Raw genomic sequence first — 13,261 nt, forward strand, 5'->3', positions numbered from 1 at the left:
GAATGGATGGGACTTCTGAAGCAATAACAAAGGAAGATGCAGATCAGAAAGCTCCCATCATCACTGTCAACATTGTTGCTGAGAGGTTTGGCATTAAGGAGCAGCAGGTGACAAAAAATTCTCAAAGAAAAACTGTGCGATACAAATATCAACCAGCTAAGAGAGAAACGGATGTCTCTAACGTATGTTCAAACATATGGATTTAAAGTAGTTGCCAGTCTCTGGTCTCTAATGAGTCTGTAAGTCTGTGTGTGTGTGTGTGTTGTGCTAAGCATATAATTTACATATTGTGCTCCTACTGCACAGTTGTTTTCTGATGTAGCCGTCATACTAATGAACTAACAATGTCTGCATTTGTTTCCCACACGTCGTTCTTTAAACAGTTGCAGTAGCTCATTAAATATGTGAAATACACACAGTAGAGAAAGCAGAGACCACAGTGATAAACTTTTCCTCCATTTTGTTTTAAGTTATTTCAAATAGCAGAGGGAGTAGGAAATAACATCCTCTGTGCTTCCGTTTCTACAGGAATCAAAAAGAGCATGATTTTCGCTGGTTGTTGCTCGCACTGCGTCAGATGACATTTGCACAAAGTTGAGCCTTTCAAGGACAACGACGTTGCTTTATCAGATCTTCAGAAGACTGCAACATAGCATGGCCCAAAGTGAAGACTTTGTCAAGGATGTCTAGATTCCAAAAGGGAGAATGAAAGCACCATCAAGCAGTTCAGGAACATCTTCCTCAATTTTGAAGGCAAGATATTCTTCAGCATTGTTACTCAATGCCCAATGGAGTACCTCCTGAACAACTCCTACATCAACAACTCAGAGTCCTGAAGGTCCCAAAGTGCCTTCAGCTAATCAGATAGGCACAGGAAGGCTACAGCGACCTAGCTGCTCTGTGACTGCTCCTTAGCATGTAGATTGTTATAGATCAAGGGGGTGACCCAGTGACAACACATGCTATGAGGCCTGATTAACCAAACCTAAATTGTCTGGGCAATTTGAGTGAAAGAAGAATTGTGTGACTTTTGTCTCACATTCCAGGGGCACTTGGATGTGATTGGCTAACACAGGCATGCAGCATACTGTGCATAATGTGCACCCCGAATGACAGTCACACAGATAGGGCTGCTAAAAACGGATATGTGTTGGCAGTCTACCAGCCCAAAAACATAATTTGTGATGGTCCATCAGTCATTTGTTCCAGTACACCACTGGCCATAACCTACTGTTGGCTGTAAAATGGTGAATCATTTGTTTTGAGCGTCACACAACCCCAGTGAAATGACTTGTTTCAGTATAAGAATTTGATCCGTTTGGTCCAATAACATTCTGAAAATCTAGAAGACAAAAATGGCCAGCATACTAATGTTGCACCAAATATGAGATTTAAAAACACTGTATACTGTGAAATCCAGAGAGATTTAATCAGCATTGTGTCAACTCGTTTGGCAAGGACTTGAATGTAACGGACGTTCATTTATAATGTAAGAGTTCCGCACTTAACGTTTAAAGCATACACATGGAGGCATGCATTTAGTGAGTGAAGCACTAACTTACCCCGAATCAGAACTGTTTCCACATAGTAGAGCATCCATCTGACCAGGGTAGAAGTAAAAATTTGCTATGGGGGGGAAAAAAAACAGACAACAGTCACTTGAATTAGCTACTGGGCTATGATATTTATGTGACATTGGTTGAGGTTTCTATTCTTTTTGTAGATCAGCGGTGAAGAAAAATGTAACATCTCTCAAAAACAACACAATACTAAGAAAAAATAATTATGCACACACTTTCTGTTATGTATGTCCCATTTATGTATTCATGTGGAACTAGTTTCATCAACGGAATCACTCACTGTCATTCATGATGTATTCATCCCAGTCAAAGCCCCTGGTGCCATTTGCCAGCCACTGCTCTGTCATGTTGATTGGCCAGATTACACACTTCTGCCGCAGGTTCCCCATAAAGAGCTGGAGCCCAATCAGAGCAAAGACGCTGAGACAGAAGACAGTCAGGATCATCACATCCGACAGCTTCTTCACAGACTGGATCAGAGCACCCACAATGGTCTTCAACCCTGTCAATTAGCATAGAAAAAACACACACACCCACACACACATACATACAAACATGCACGAATGCACATACATGAAAACAGACAAACTCACATACACACCAGCATACACATTCAAATGCACACACACACATACACACAGATAGACACAAATAAAAAGAATTGCAACTTTTGGTACAGAAAGAGTGTACAAGCTGAGTTTGATTTCACATCTATGATTCAGATCTGATTCAATTCATACAAGGAAGAAGTTATGTTTGCTAAAGTATATCTAATCCTGTATTTAACCCTGTGCTGTGCTGGCTCTTACATAAATCTAAACTTGGCAGGCATCAGAAATATCTCTCATGCACCTACGCCCAGCTCTGCCAAGACTCAACAATAGAAACTGACTTTCAGTGTCTTGTGTATTTCACTTGAGTATAACCAGTGTTCATATGGTGCTTCTTGTTGTAATCGTCTTTCCTGAGTTGATACAAATCTAGTTCAGGTTATTGTCTTTTCAATTAGTTATCCTGCTGCCATTTTAATACCTCAACAGCACTTGAATCACTTGGAAATTAGGGGATTCTTCTTTTTTTCAAAGGATAGTGGCTTGTGACAGATATTGGTACCTTTGCTAATATGCAACAAATACATTTAAAATAATTTTAATAACAACCAACACATGAGTTAGTATGTTTGTTGTCAACTGTTAAATGAACTGTAACTTTCCCTTCTCCAGCTTTGCTGATGGGTTGCACGGACTGAAGTAAAGATATCTGAGGGCTTTAAATCATGTATAAATGCAATAAGATCATCATTTTATTATTTAAATGTAAAACGTTAATTGCTAAAGCAGTTGCTCCATAACAGTAGACTGAGTAAATCCTACAGCAGAGAGTTCAGAGAGGACAGTTGATAATCCAGTTTGGGCATAAAATATATCTGGTTTAGAAAATGGAATTCACTGATATCCAAACATAAATAATGTAAGCACAATGCAATAATGCTACAAGAGGTCCCACACGGTAATAAAAAAGTGTCGTCTGTGTGTGTTGGACTGGGGGCTTAATATCTCTAGTCACTATCTGCAGGTACGACTCTGCAGCTCATAGGTAGAGGATCATGTTGTCCTGTATCTTCATGTCTCCAGGGAAGAGAAACCCTGTATCCTGTACTCTGCTTTTTTAATCACAGTTGACTTCCGGTCAGTTCAGGCTACTATTACTTGTTATAAATAATACTTATTACAAATAAAGAGAATGATCCCATACCATGAAACTGGGTGTCTTCTGTCTTTTTTATAATAAATGTGACACATTGATTATACATCATATCTATTATATCAATATAGATTTATAGTTTTTACCATCAGCAAGTCAATAATCTCACATGTGAAAAAAGTAAAAGTAATTTAAAAAGCACATTAATCATTATTACTGAATTGAATAAGATAAATAGTAGATGTTTAAAATACTGGCAGCTTTAAGAACATACAAAATTAATCTCACTGTTCTACTCTTAACAAGTTTTGCCGAACATACTGCTCTTTTCTCCCTTACTGTACCTCCTTTCAAAAGGACCACTTCACTATTTTTAGTATTATGTGCTTATCATAGATGACAATGCTTTCATGCACCATCACACTTGTCAGTACTTTTTCACAGGAAGTTTCTCTTAACCACCATAAACTGTAAAGGTTAAGACACAGACAAAGCTGCATAAAGCAAAAATGTTTTCCTGGTTTGGAAGACTAACATGAGATTTTGCATCAACATAGAATGGACACTTGTTGTGGGGTTGAATGCAGGTTGTTAGCTATATGATTATGAAAGATATTGTGAGATACTTTCATTAAAATGAAAGACAAGACAGTATAGTGTGTAATAACAGCAGACTGATTCCACTATAATTTAAGTGGTGCATTCAAGGTGAACCACAAATTTAGATAGAGGTCATGTTTATTTGGGGTTTTTTTCTTCATAAAACACATCACACCATAAAACTGCAGCTGCATGGGATGTTCCCATCAGAGAGACACATTTTCATATTCATATTACATTTCCTCTGTGAGTAAATAGTTATATAGACATGTGTTTTAGCATATTTGTTTGAAGCTTTTTCCACCTACTAAGTGCAAATAGCACCACACCTGGATTTAGGATCAGAGGAATAGAAATTGTATCATGGGATTTTGCTTCTCTTCACTCATTGTGTCCATCTAAAGGGAACATCCCTGACTAACGGCAGTGAATGATTATACCAGCTGAACACAGCAGCACCACACACAGCAAACGGCGCACATAACCAGGCCCAGTCAAGGAAGCAGGAAGTGAAGAGGAGAAAGAGAGGACAGGCGAAGAAGAGTTGGTGGCCTAGGGGAGGTGGTGGAAGGTGGGTGGGCAATGAGAGGTGGCATGCAGGTCATTTAAACGCCAAGGCTGAAGAAATTGACTCTGTGTCAGCATCACCTGTCTGTAAACTGTGATGGTGACCTTGCTTTCACTGAAGAACTGTTCCCATCCCAGGCACCCCTTTCTCACACTCATGCAAAGCTGGGGGAGCCCTCAGGCCTGAGCACTATAAACTGGGGGCTGAGACTATTGTACTGAGTGTGCACATGTGCAGCATGTGTGCATGTGTAAGGATGAGCTAAAATAATCTCAAAGTTTTTGAATTTAATTGTTTACAAAACAGTTCATATATAAGCAAATGTAAACGTATGCCATAGTGTGTTCCCTGAGATATATGCATAGCTTTTTTTTTTAAACTTATGATATTTATTTATTTTTTATGTGTCTCCCTTTGACTCCCAGGATGGATAAAGATCTTCAAAAAAAAAAGAAAAAAGCAATCAGAAGCCTACTACATAACTCTCAAGTTAAAGAACAAAAAGCAAAATTCAAATAAAAGCCCCTTGAAGCCAAACTTGTAAATGCATGTGTCTCAAAGCTTCATGCAGCGTTGATGTGTTGTCAAATTAGGCTTGGCAGTCTTAGAGAATTACATCATCTTTAGAAAATGGGAGGCAGTGTCATAGACTGAGAAAATGTGGGTCAGTGTAGCCAAATGTGCAAAGATCATGTTTTATCCCTAATGAGTTAGTTCATTTAAACATTTGACTCATTGGAAATAACATCTAAACTCTTCCACTATATTATCATATTATCTCGTTGTATTAGATACTTGTACAGACAGATAGCTGTTGTGTACCACCAAGTGCTGCATTACTCCAGGTGTCCATATAGGACATGTGACCCCACAATACTGCCAATAGACTGCTAAGCCTATCAAAAATGTATTGCTACCATTTTTGATTGAGTCATCAAACAGAAATAAAACAAAATAATGTATATATTCTAAAACATCCTGTTTTAAAAAATAAAATAAAAAGTCAAATAAACAGTAATAAAGACGGCTAATAGATGAAGTAAGCTCAGCCTTAGTGTTTAAATGGGAGTCTCACCTGGAATGACAGAAATAGTTTTCAATGCTCGGAGAACCCTGAACGTTCTCAGCGCCGAGACATTCCCAAGGTCCACAAATTCTGTTATATATCTGTAACAAGGTAGGATGACACACAGAACAAAACCCCATGACACACAACACACACGATAACAACACACACACGCACGCATGTACGCGCAAGAGCACGACACCAGCACCACCATCGAAGATCAGCGGGGGACACCACGGTGAGAGAGAGTACGCCTGTCCGACCAGTAGGAAGAGAACGAAGGAGGAAGTGGAGAGGATAGGGACTGAAACAAAACCACACCTAACATCAACCCCGTGACTCGCCCACCCACAAACACAAACACCTGGACTCTCTTACCTGGGATAACTGAAATTGTTTTCAAAGCCCTCAGAACCCTGAACGTACGCAGAGCTGACACATTGCCTAGGTTTACAAACTCTGTTATATACCTGCAAGGTGGATCAGATACAGTTACTCAGCAGCCATCCCAAACATTGGAAAGAAAGAATATATGGTTAGATGATATTTTAAAAAGCATTTTCAATGTAGTATGATGGACTGAAGTAGACTGAAGGTGCTGTAGGCAATTGTCCATACAAGTTGTTGTTTTTTCAATATTTAGTACAATTTTTATAAGATCCTCCATACATAGATTATTAAAATCAGGGCTCTGAGTGGGAATAACAGAATCAGACCAAAAAGTTTAATAACCAATCTACTGTAACTACTACTGTAACTAGGCTGAGCTCACAAAGTTGTACCATGCATGAAAAGTATTACATTCATAAAGGCTGCTAAAAAACATGGTGTTTGACCATAATGTGTGTTTTTTGCTGCAATGGCTGTGTTGATAAAAAATGTGTTTTTCTGGTTTTGTTCTTTCATATTATTTTCATTTCTCCAAAGTTGCCCACAGCAGCTTTTAGATGGGGGAGTGCTGTTGTTATCCATTATGATTTAAATTAAACCAGTGTGCTGTTCAATTTTAAAACCACTCCAGCAGACTACAAAACAGCAGTTTGTTCTTAAAAGGTTAAAACAAAGACATACACCATGATGGAACATGTTAGTTAATCGTAAATTAGCATAATCTGATTACAAATGTTAACCTAACATTTTTAGTCGTAACATTTTTGCACTAAAAATAAAATGACTGAATTCACTATATTTAACCTCTGCTGTTGTATCTGAGTGTCCACATTTTGCATCTAAATGTATTCACTATAAAGTGCCTCATTGTGTGATTGTACAGTCAGTGATTACATTAAATGTAGTATCAAATCTAAATGTAGTGCTCACTATAGAGTAAAATACTGAGCGTGTGTTCTATAGGGCATGGTGAATGAGCCTCAACCCTTTCTCACAGCAGACATTTTGCCTCGTTAAGAAAGCACAGGTGTCACCAATAACTTTAATGATGTATCTCATTAGTCACATCAGTGAGACAGTGTGCACAACACCAGGACTTGGCTTTACCAGCTAATCGAAAATCCACAACTTTGTGTTTAATATCTTTAAATTCTTAGTGACTAATAACTAGTTTCAAACTAGTGATTTACTATCAGATTGCACCGATCAAACATAGACTTAGCAAGACTTTACAGTAATGTGCAAATCAATTGCTTGGAAACATCTGCAGTGCCATCCAATAACTGTGTAAATAGGAAGTCACTTTAGCATCACATGACTTCCAAAAATACCTGTTTTAGGGACCAAAAGATAAAAGCATAACTGCCAATATTTGTGAATGCAAGGCAGACTTTATTTTATTTATGTGTGCATACTGGGAGAAATATCTGTGCTTTAAAAGTGGTAATATTCATACAATTTACAGTGAAATAGAAACTACACAAAACTGACATTATTTCATCAATCATATTTTGTAATTTGAGATATATTGTGATTTTTCTGTGAAATGTAAAGTGTCAGGTCAGAAATGTAGATAGATAGATGCTTTATTGTCATTGCATATTAAAACATAACTAAATGTAATCCAGCAGTAATCCACCCCACTTAGCAGCATAAAAAAATATATTTTAATTTATATGTTTAAAAATATCAATAGAAATTACAATAAATAGTCATAGTCAGATAAATAGTAGATACAAGCAAACCTACACAAGGTGTGGCCGATATTAATGTGATTAGTTACACCTGTGTTTGAGAAGCCAGACTCTCTGCACTGAGAAATGTCTGTTGCCATTTAGGATTTACACACTAGTATAGCTAAAATAAATCTCTTCAAAATGATTCTATCCATATTACTACTAAAACACTAAAATATTAAGATATTTTGATCAGTTATGTTGAAATTCCCTGTTTGAGTTCTCACTCTAATTGCTGCGCTTACCCCTTTTTTTACGTTTGACCACAGTTTTTTATGAAACTCTTTTAATTTTTCATTGCTCTTCTTATTAATAATTACGAGTTAAAATACTTACGCCATTGAGATGACCATGAAATCCAGCCAGTTCCATGGGTCTCTGAGAAATGTGAACCCATCTATAGCGAAACCTCGGGCAACAATTTTTGTGAGTGATTCAAATGTGTAGATACCTGTGAAAGTGTACCTTGAAAAAAAAAAAAAGAGAGAAGACAGTAAATGGTGACAAATACAATAAACATGGATAACATTTGTGAGAAGAAGTAAAGAACGTGTACTTACTCTACTTGTTTGGACCACTCTGGGGGGTCACTAAATGTCATGAATATACAGTTGGTCAAAATCGTACACATGATGATCATGCTGAATAACGTGAGGAGACGGATGTTAAGGAAAGTTTGAACAATATTAGTCATAACATAAATCCTCATTACTGAAATAAAGCTTTAGTATTGAAGAAAAGCTCAAAGACAGCAGAGTAGGAAGAAGACAGTGATTTAGTGCTTACAGTGCATTTCAAGTTCACTTACTTTTAACTGACCATTTGTCACACAAGCAGAACAAACAAACCACATACAATAGTGTAACGTTTGTTTTCATCCACTGTAAAGCGTAGAAAATTAATCTCTTCACTTGAAAGGATATGAATGTATCAAAATCTTAATAGCTATTCGCCTAAGTAAATTAAAAGGGCTTAAGATGTACAAGGAGGGCGTGGCACTGAAGCGGAAGATTGTTTTCCCTTTGTTAATAACAATAAATGTCTGTGGAGAGAGAGAGAGAAAGAGAGAAAGAGAGAGAGAGAGAGAGAGACAATTAGATCATCAGCAGAAAATACATGGCACATATTATTATTCAGTATATGGTTTACAAACCTTTGCTCTATGTCATTTTTTTTTTAAAAAGGTGATGATGGCTGTAGCTTGACTGCTGATAAACTGATGTGAGTCCTGAGTTTACCTCTGAGTCATGAGGCACTGCTGCATTGGTTTCCCCTGCAACTTCAGGGCTAGTTCTCACGAAACAGGTGATACTGAACTCATTTTGAACGTGGCATTTTGATAGGAGTCTCAAAATGTTGTCACTTAACCCATTTGTCACTTTAACAGTGTGCTATACATAGCACACAGAATAGTTAAAAGGTGTAGAAAAGGGCATTCAGTCAGTGGGAGCGAGACTGTGTTTTACTCCTCTGACATCACTCCCTCTGTGTCACCTGAGAGCCAGAAGTACAGTCAACACCTCTGCCCTGCTTGCATCAGACAGAGCCTCAGTCCTGGGGAGCTTTCAGCATGACAGGAGCAGCAGACAGGCGCATGTGAAGCTCTCCCCTCACTGTAGCCAAATGACTCTCTTCTCCCCAGGTTTAAAGCTCTTACTGGAAGAGAACCGCAAATGCTGTCATCGATCAGGGCCAGATCTGCTGACTCTAGGCTCTCAACAAACCACTCCCCACCCATAAACAGCAGTGGGCCAAGTGGGGCTGGGCACTGGGGTGAGGCAGCAGCCTCCTCTGTGTTCGACTGAGTGTGTGTTTGTGTGTGCACACCTGTGTGTGCTTGTAGCTGTTTTTGAACAAAGACGATGTGGGGTCAGAGTGAGATGTATGGGCATTATTTACAAACAAACAGACTACTAGGACACTATATTTACAGCTAGCTAACCAAAGACAATGCTTCCAGTTTTCTTTCATACTTCAATGCATCATAGTTTAGAGTTGGTTCACTGATAATGTGCAATGTTGTTGTTTTTTTTATTACCTCCTTTACCACATTCACTTATGTGTATTTATGACACCACTGACCATGATGACTGCGAGTATTTACTGAAAACCTGTATATGTGTAACCAGAACAATGAAGATGTCAATCCATGATCACAAACTTTAACAATTTATTTCAATTTGAATTCAAGGTGTTGGTGTTCAAGATTCATTAAACCACAGCAGATCCTAAACCCCACTAGTTTACTTTCAGGCATATAATAATCACTGCACTCACAAATGATAACTCACTTGTGGACACACCCGTGTTGTGAACCACACACACGTGGCTTACACCACGGGAAACACTAGAAAGAGATGGTGAGGCGACCAGAAATGTCCTGAGACTAGTGGTGTCCTCAAATTAAATTAAATTAAAAATAGCGTCTGCAGTCTGGAAAAAGACAAGATGTATTCTCTGCATCAAAAGACTCTTCTCTCTCTCTTTTTCTCTCTCTCTCTCTCTCCCTTTCTCTCTTTGCCTTTTTTGCTTATGGAGCATCTACACTACTTAAAATATCCTTTCACTATTCTTCCTGTCACAAGGTGAAAATAATTATCTATACTTCATCAACACACATGATCTACAGTCATGTCCAAAGGGTAAATCTTTCTCTCTGAGGTCAAACCAAGTGTTTGCTGACCAAGCAAATACAGCATGTAGATGGAAGGAGAGGCTGTACAATTAGCAATATCTTGTTAGCAGCTACACCCTGCAAGCATACCTATGTTCCCCATGCAATCATGGATAAATCCACTAGATTAGTTGTAGTCAATCTCACATATAGAACATCTCTGCTTTTTCCTTACTGAGTTGACATTTTTGTAAGGATTCACAAATTAACTCCAAAAAAGGCTTCCGTTACTCAATGAATTGGGTCGACTTGGAGACAGAAAAATGTGCTGTTGACGCAAACTTGGCAAATTGACAGAGCTACAACAAGGGTTTCAAAGGACAGGTAATTTCCTTAATTGATCGGCAGCCACATTAATGTATAATCAATCAACCACCAAAGCTTATAAAATACAGAATACATGCTTTATTCACTAAAAGCTCCACTGTCATTTGCTATTTTACAGATAAACTATATAAACACAAGTAAATGATTTGATCTATAAATAATATGTAATAATGCCAAAATGTCAACATTAACACACATAATTGTATGCAATTTTAGTAGAGGACGTATTTCAATTTGAGAATATAAGCAAACCTATGTGGTCAGGTAACAGCCGCTTATTGCACCTTAAGATGAATTGAAGACTCCAACGTGTCATCGAGGTAAGCAGCACGATTACTCTGCTGTTCCTAATTTATCAGACAAACTTACTGAGACTCTGTGTAGTTTGTTGACAGACAATGAATCCCACGTCATTCAACTGCAGGTTTTACTTTGTTTTTCACAAAACATATCGACCATGTAGAGCACTACTATGCTTGGTGAACTGAGGATGAATTGCATCTCATCACAGGGAGTCACACTGAGCGACTATGGCGGACAGGCACTATGCCTCATAAAACACTGTGTATGTCAAACACAGTGCCTGTAATGCACGACTAAACATTCTCATCTACATATCTGTCCATTTAATTGCATATTTGAGTGTATACCATACATACATACTTACAAATATGTGCCAACATACAATTCAGCAGACCGAGCTTCACTGTAAGGATAAGCCTTATTTGCTGCAAAGCTGGTGAGGTGAAATGTTCCTAATTCTCAACAGAGCGTTAAAGAAAAAGGCACACATGCAAGAATTAGGAGGCAGACTGCAGCTGCAAGGACAGTGTGTGTGTGTGTGTGTCTGTGTGGGTGAGGAGGAGGAATAGTGGAGCAGGGATATGTAGAGGGGCTTGCAGGGGTATGGGACAGCAGCAAAGAGAGCTGAAGACAGAGAGAGAGAGAAAGAGAGAGAGAGAGAGAGATGAAGGGGTGGAGGGGGAGTGATGCAGAAAAGAAAGCCCGAGAGCTGCAGAGGGGAGAGAGCCAAACCTGAGATGGATGGGTAGACGGAAGGAGGAGGAGGAGGAGGAGGAGGACGAGGAGGAGGAGGAGGAAAGGGAAGGCATGCAGCAGAGAGAGAGAGAAACTGAGAATGAGATGGGGGTGGGGGGCAGAGAAAGAGAGGGAGGGCTGAGTGAGATCTAAGCATGGATACAATAGAGACAAAATCATGGGGAAGGGGTGTTGTACTTCTCTTAATCATCACAGTATGACACCGACTGCACTGATCTACTTCACAAAACAGACTATGGTTTTGGCCTTTTTTTTAATCAACTGCATCCAGCTTCTCAAATGAGTCAATATTTTCCCTTTTATGACTGTAAATTAAGAATACCTTTAAGTTGTAGTCTGTTGGACAGACTAAACAAGCTATTTCAAGGTGTCACCTTGGGATCTGGGAACCTGTGATGGGCATTAATCACCATTTCATATTCCATACTAAAAAAGGAATCAAGTAATACAAATAATGAAAACACGCTTTAGTTACAGCTCTAAATGTCCTTCACAAACTCCACATACATTTTAAAAATGTGAATTTTGGATTCAAAGGCCTCTTCATAGAAATAGGAAAGTATGCTTTGGAAATTAGTTGAAATGAAATTTTGTAAGGAGTATTGACAAAGTGCATCTCGATTCAATTTTTAGGAGCAAAATTACGTCAAACATTGTTCACTGTAATAATTTGACACTTGGTGACAAAACAGCACAGACCTCATGAGGATTTTAATTTAATATCCATTAAGCATAATAGCCTGAAACTGAACACATGTACATCTGTTTGAGCTCACTGCAATGAGGACTTTGCCATTAATATCTCACCTAAGTATGTAAAGTAATTCCCTGCAAATTATATCATATGAAAAAATGCGTCATCCTATTTCTCTACCTGTGTGCTGTGCTGCAAAACTCCACTTTCTACTCCTTACCCCACCCTACATCTTTTAACCAACCTGGCTGAGCAGTGGAAGCACACTCAACCCCCTCCACCCCATCCCTTCCTCACTCAGCTCTGTACAGGAGGATGCTGTGTCATCAGAGACTGAGGGCTCAGACAGAGCACTAAAGCCTGGCCCTCGCTCTAATTTACTACACCCTAAAAAAACAAGAACGACGGAGAAGAGGCAGTGGACGGGAGAAGGAAAAGGAGCGTAATCGACAGAGACACACACACACACACACACACACACACACACGCACGGACACAGAGATAGTGAAATAGAGGACATAACGTAATGGTGTGTGCAATGCTATATGCTAAGATTCAGAGGCTACTGTTGCCTTAGTCGTGAGCTCCCCTTGTGTGCTCACTAGTGGCTGCTGCTCTGCAGAAGCCTGGGCAGAAATGACTGGTCTACTGCACAGTGTTGTTATAACACCACAAAAGGAAGAGAATAAAGCTTCTGCATCGATAAAACCTGAAAGGTGTTCAAACCACTTTTTTGTCCATATTGTACAAGAGCCAAAATAAGCTGAATCATCTTAACTTTATGTCCATGTATATCGAAATCTTCCTCCTACACATAAACACAAGCTTGTGCACGTGGACGGTGCCAGCTAAAACACTAGTAC

At 38.9% G+C, this 13,261-nt stretch overlaps 1 protein-coding gene across 1 annotated transcript in view; it reads right to left on the minus strand.

The window, feature by feature from the left end:
- Window positions 1-13,261, minus strand: part of scn8ab (sodium channel, voltage gated, type VIII, alpha subunit b) — a 49,306-nt gene that overhangs the window by 23,968 nt on the left and 12,077 nt on the right. Inside the window, exons 3-8 of the mRNA XM_053315699.1 lie at window positions 8,568-8,686; window positions 8,205-8,294; window positions 7,981-8,109; window positions 5,897-5,988; window positions 1,861-2,082; window positions 1,563-1,626 (exon numbers count right to left, since the gene is read on the minus strand). Coding sequence (XP_053171674.1) covers window positions 1,563-1,626; window positions 1,861-2,082; window positions 5,897-5,988; window positions 7,981-8,109; window positions 8,205-8,294; window positions 8,568-8,686 — 716 coding nt within the window. The remainder of the gene's footprint in view (window positions 1-1,562; window positions 1,627-1,860; window positions 2,083-5,896; window positions 5,989-7,980; window positions 8,110-8,204; window positions 8,295-8,567; window positions 8,687-13,261) is intronic.

The sequence above is a fragment of the Scomber japonicus genome, chromosome 3 (assembly GCF_027409825.1).
Source record: "Scomber japonicus isolate fScoJap1 chromosome 3, fScoJap1.pri, whole genome shotgun sequence".
Lineage (NCBI taxonomy): Eukaryota > Metazoa > Chordata > Actinopteri > Scombriformes > Scombridae > Scomber > Scomber japonicus.